This window comes from Etheostoma spectabile, chromosome 5 (genome assembly GCF_008692095.1).
Source record: "Etheostoma spectabile isolate EspeVRDwgs_2016 chromosome 5, UIUC_Espe_1.0, whole genome shotgun sequence".
In the NCBI taxonomy this organism is placed as follows: domain Eukaryota; kingdom Metazoa; phylum Chordata; class Actinopteri; order Perciformes; family Percidae; genus Etheostoma; species Etheostoma spectabile.
In genome coordinates this window covers 27,009,196-27,013,950 of record NC_045737.1, presented here as the reverse complement: position 1 = coordinate 27,013,950, position 4,755 = coordinate 27,009,196, and the positions used below count along the sequence as shown (strand labels likewise).

Genomic DNA, 4,755 nt, shown 5'->3' with positions numbered 1-4,755 from the left:
CTGTGACAAGAGAACACAGGATTTCTTTATAAAAATGCAGTATGCCAGAGCAAAAGACACACTAACACAATGTTAAAATTCACCTTTCATATTTGTCAATTTTTGTAAACGGTCTTAACCATTTGTCAAGTTTAGCACTGTACCCCAGCACATTAAATTGGAAATAAAAGACTGTGCTTACTTTCAACGATTAAAGTGTTTAAGGTCATTCATATCCATATTGGGTAACAGGATTCAATTCATACACTATTCATTTGATTAGAACACATGCCCCCTTAAATTAAACAGAAACAGTCATAGCCATTGTTTCATTTAACATTCAGTGTTTGGAAAAACAAATAAAAAATGACCCGTTGTCCTAACGCATCTGCACGTAAATTTAGAAAGAATATTAAAGGGGAATCAAGGAACACACTCGCACCCTGTCCAACCTGCTCTCACTGTGAACAATAACAGCGGGAGACATTAAGAGCACATAGCAGAAGTTGCACTATGTATGGCCTGACCTGCATGATGAGTGATGTGCTTGTGGCGACATTGGGCTCCTTGGACTGCAGCTGACGGTGGGAATAGTTGAGTCCGTCCCAGGACGCGCTGACCATGTTGACCACGTTAGCATGGACCACCGTGAAGTAGGTGAGATGCCGCGGAGCGATGCGTAGCACGCCGAGGTTGTTGTACAGCGCCGAGGCGCTGTTTTTGACCTGGATGCTCTTCTCTTTGTGATACATCGAGCTGTCTTCTCTTGGCAGAGCGGTTTGTTGAAATGGCAGTAGGTGATCTGGTGTCAGAAAGGAAAGTACAGGTCACCACAATTAGGGTCTGGTAAAATTAGATTAACAATTTCGTTTAAAAACACCGTAATTTAACAGCAAAGGACAGCGTTGAGTACTTAATACTAGCTATTAGCATGCTTCCTCCGCAGCGCTGTGTGTTAATGGCTACATCAATGGATAGGACTGGCAATGCGAGACTAGCAGCAAGCTAACCTTGTTATGGTAGCAAGAAACCAAATGCAATAACGCAGCGTAAATAAAAGAGGACATTTTTGTGAGACAAACTGCACTTACTCTTGCTTTAGATTACATAACAATTGGTCCAGCCTCCATTGGTGCTGTCGTTATCGACCATTAGCTACATATAACGTTACGTATTCGAAGCACCGTTTTTTTAGCTCTTGTTAGCAACAGGATTACCTCCGCGTCGTCTGCAGCCATAGAGACAACGCCAGTACCTCTACGTAAGACGTCCTCTTTGCTTCCTCGGTTGCTTAGCAACCGTAGACCATACGGATAACTTTAACTGTCTATGGGGTAACGTTACAAAGTAAAGTGTATGGTAAGGTTTTAAACAGACTTGGAATTTTAATGTTATAACAGCAATTCATTGTAAGAAGTAGCCGTAGATGTATTATGTTAACGGAAGTAACGTTAGCCTATAAGGTTGGGCTCGAATGGTGATGTGTAGCTATCGTACTTATGTAACAGCTAGCTATATTTAGCTTAGCTAACGCTAGCTAGGTTAGCGTAATAGTTAACTAGCTAATACATTTTGTGGTATTCCACACTAATACACAGCATGAAAACTACCAACTCTAAAATGTGTATTTATTCATGCATTAATAAAACAAAATAATACCTATGTGGCAGTTTAGTTTAGTCACTATCATTTGTTCCCCAAAAGCTGTTGTTTCTGAAGGTTTTGTACCAATTCTTCAGAGATTCTACCGAGACTTTCCTGTTTCCTTGGTTTAAGGTAACTTGATTACTATTAAATGGACATACATACAGTATGTTTTCTAGAAAACCATTTACACATTAACTACAGACTTTTAGCTTGGACTGTTATAAGTTATAATAGTGCAACTCGATTTAATGAATAGTTTTAAATATTTACTATTAATATAGGAAGCCCTTCACACACAATCTTAGTAATGGATTTAATGTGTGCCTCTCAAACTTTGTTGTCCAAACTCTAACATTAGTTACTGTTCTAATTCTGCAAGGAGTTACAGTAAGTGGAAGGATTGTGTTCATATGCAACTAAAATTCCTGTAATGATTCCGGGCATTATGATTTTACATCAAAGTTCTTGTGAAGAAAGAAAAACTGTCAAGTTTGATCACATCCAGCAGAGTGTGCTAATATTCACCAAAATAATACCAATTGTTTATTTTTTTGCCCAGTAAATATATGAAACTCTTCATCATGACAAACATTATTGTTTTCTGTCATCCATCGTTTGTGTGTCATATTTCACACCAGCCTCTAAGCCGAGATGCCCCGCTCTGCAGCCAAGTCCCAAGCTGAAAAGCAAAGACCCAAGTCGTCTGTCCCAGTGAACACACCTCCAATGCCAGACCTGAAAGTGGAAGATATAATCCCTGGTCGCTTAACACAGGCCCAATGGACAGACATGTTGATCCGAGAAGATGCAGATGAGGCAGTGCCGGTGATCATGGAGGACGTGTTGAGCAAGGTCATGGAACGCTGTCTTGAATTAAAAATTGAAAGACAGGTAAAACTGAAAAGGCGTATACAAGTTTATTTTTATTTCTCTTCAGTCTGAACATAATCTTACTGGTTGACACTTGTGGAGAGACCAATACATTTTTTTTTAACATGCTGTCTTCCATTTCGATCCCACGTAATACAAGTACATATAACATCCTTGGTGTTGCCTTTCTTTGCCCTTAAGCTAGTACCTTTCTCCGCATCCTGGGCCAAGAGCTACCTCACACATATTCTAGAGCAGCAAATCCTGTGTGCAGATGAAGGAGAAGCACCAGAGGAAGCAGCTAAAACAGAAGACTCAGAGCCTATTCCAACTTCAGATGCCTGGGTTCAAGGATGTGTGCCTGTTGTAAATGCTACACCTCACCCCGCCACACCACAGGTACTCTTGATATGTCTCTTCTGCAAGTCTTCTCTTTAAATTTCAACCAGTTGGTTATCTGTATCTACAGTATATTCTCATATATTTGTTTCTAACAGGAGGCTGACATTGACCAGGTCCCAGTACAAACAGAGCCACGAGTTGATCTATGTAATGTTAAGTCCCAAACAAAAAGCTCTCCAAAGCAATCTGAAAAGAAAACAAATCACAGGAAACATGTCCGTTACGAGTGCTTTAGAGTGCATAGTCCTCGCCCCTCGACAAAAATCGGTCTAAGAAAAAAGCAGCAGGTTGAACTACCTCCCGTGTCTGTTCCAGGCAAATTACTGCCACCCCTGTCCTGTTCAGCAGAAAAAGAGGATGTGGATGTAGGAGGTAAAAATGGGTCACGTTCTGTTTACAACCACAGGACTGGATCGTTATATCAGCATAAGAACTTCCAACCCATACCAAGGCTTGATCCCTCCTGTCTGCCTCGACACTGCATCTTTCCTCAGTATGAGATTGTGGATAGCAACTACACAAAACCCAACTCCAAGAAAGCAAATGGACTATCCAAACTAGAGCCAAGATATAACAAGAAGCAAACTGAGACAGGTACCTCACTGAAGCAACTAACCAGCTCCAAGGATCAGCCAGCAAAGTTTCAGAGGAGAAACGAGGCAGATGTCTGGCTGAAGACATTGTGTCCTTCTACACATAGAAATGAAGGGATTGTGTCCTCTCAGTCTCTGAGGCTGGACACAATGGTTTTGGCCAAGGGTGTTTCTCTGTTGGATCCCCAGGCAATTGAAAATAACTCTCTCAAATGTTACCCTCCTACCCAGTCTTCCAAGCTGAGTCCGATACGAAGTGATGCAGCTGTGCCACTGTTTTCCGTTGATCAGTTTACTACAGGTCCACCACCTCAGGTCACCCCATTGTTTCAGTCCAAGGACTATAACTTTAAGATGTAGTTATACATGTCTATGGCTGTATTTACAGCAGAATGATCTTTATGTTAAGGAAATAAAAATATCCTTCTAATATAAGGACATATCACATAGTGTAGGCAAAAAAAACAAAATTCTGACTCAATCCATTTTTCCCTCCATGTATTTATTGCAACTCCACATTTGCAATACAGTAGTGAGGTACACTTGTTCACATATTTAAAATAAAACAGCACCTGATAAACTGAAAACAATGTGTTTTTATTCTTTTGAAATTAATAAAACAATTACAACATACTGTATACAGTATGTATATGTGTGTTCTATCATTGCCTCCCACACCATATAGCAAAAATAAAAGTACCTCACAAAAAAAGAAACTAGCACTGGGAAGCAAGGAAATACGGTTATAGGATATTAAGATTGGGGGCTCTCATCAGAGCTTTTATTTTCAAGTCCATGCTTTTCATATGCAATATATAAACATTTACTGTAATACTAACTTGTGTTTTCATCCCTCTTGAACAGTAGCTCAAAACAATCAATACATTAACCAAAACATATGGGACCTGTATTTACATATATTGTGCACATAGAATGTGCATGCGTTTTAATGCATATTATACTAATTCATCTGCCTTCATATACTACACCTAGCCACTTTATTACTGTATAGCAGATGTTTCTACTACTTTTTCCACTCCATCATGCAGTTGAATTAAAAGTTTCTCAACCAAATCTGAACATTATAACCTTAATGAAGGGAGGATTTATTGCAGGACTTCATTTTGTGTAGCTAGGTGTACCCAGGTGTATCTAACAATGGAGTGGATGCATGCTGTTGGAATTTAAAATGTTATAAGTGTTTAAATGTGTGTGATTCACATTATACATTATACATTTAAGCTAAAAGGCAAAAACATTATTT

The 4,755-nt window shown here is 39.4% G+C and overlaps 2 protein-coding genes across 5 annotated transcripts in view; one reads left to right on the top strand and one right to left on the bottom strand.

Moving 5' to 3' along the window:
* wdr54 (WD repeat domain 54) overlaps nt 1-1,262 on the bottom strand; it is a 4,028-nt gene extending 2,766 nt beyond the window's left edge. The window contains exons 1-3 of the mRNA XM_032516488.1: nt 1,071-1,262; nt 506-781; nt 32-40 (exon numbers count right to left, since the gene is read on the bottom strand). Of these exons, the coding sequence (XP_032372379.1) occupies nt 32-40; nt 506-731 (235 nt within the window). The 5' untranslated portion in view covers nt 732-781; nt 1,071-1,262. The remainder of the gene's footprint in view (nt 1-31; nt 41-505; nt 782-1,070) is intronic.
* c20h2orf81 (chromosome 20 C2orf81 homolog) overlaps nt 1-4,047 on the top strand; it is a 12,675-nt gene extending 8,628 nt beyond the window's left edge. The window contains exons 1-5 of one of the 4 annotated variants that reach the window (XM_032516486.1): nt 1,295-1,338; nt 1,684-1,755; nt 2,265-2,517; nt 2,698-2,895; nt 2,994-4,047. In XM_032516486.1, the coding sequence (XP_032372377.1) occupies nt 2,278-2,517; nt 2,698-2,895; nt 2,994-3,851 (1,296 nt within the window). In that variant the 5' untranslated portion in view covers nt 1,295-1,338; nt 1,684-1,755; nt 2,265-2,277 and the 3' untranslated portion in view covers nt 3,852-4,047. Of the gene's footprint in view, nt 1-478; nt 637-1,187; nt 1,339-1,683; nt 1,756-2,264; nt 2,518-2,697; nt 2,896-2,993 lie in introns of those variants that run through there. The other 3 variants (XM_032516485.1, XM_032516483.1, XM_032516487.1) reach the window with 3 other exon arrangements.
* The last annotated feature ends 708 nt before the right edge of the window (nt 4,048-4,755 follow it).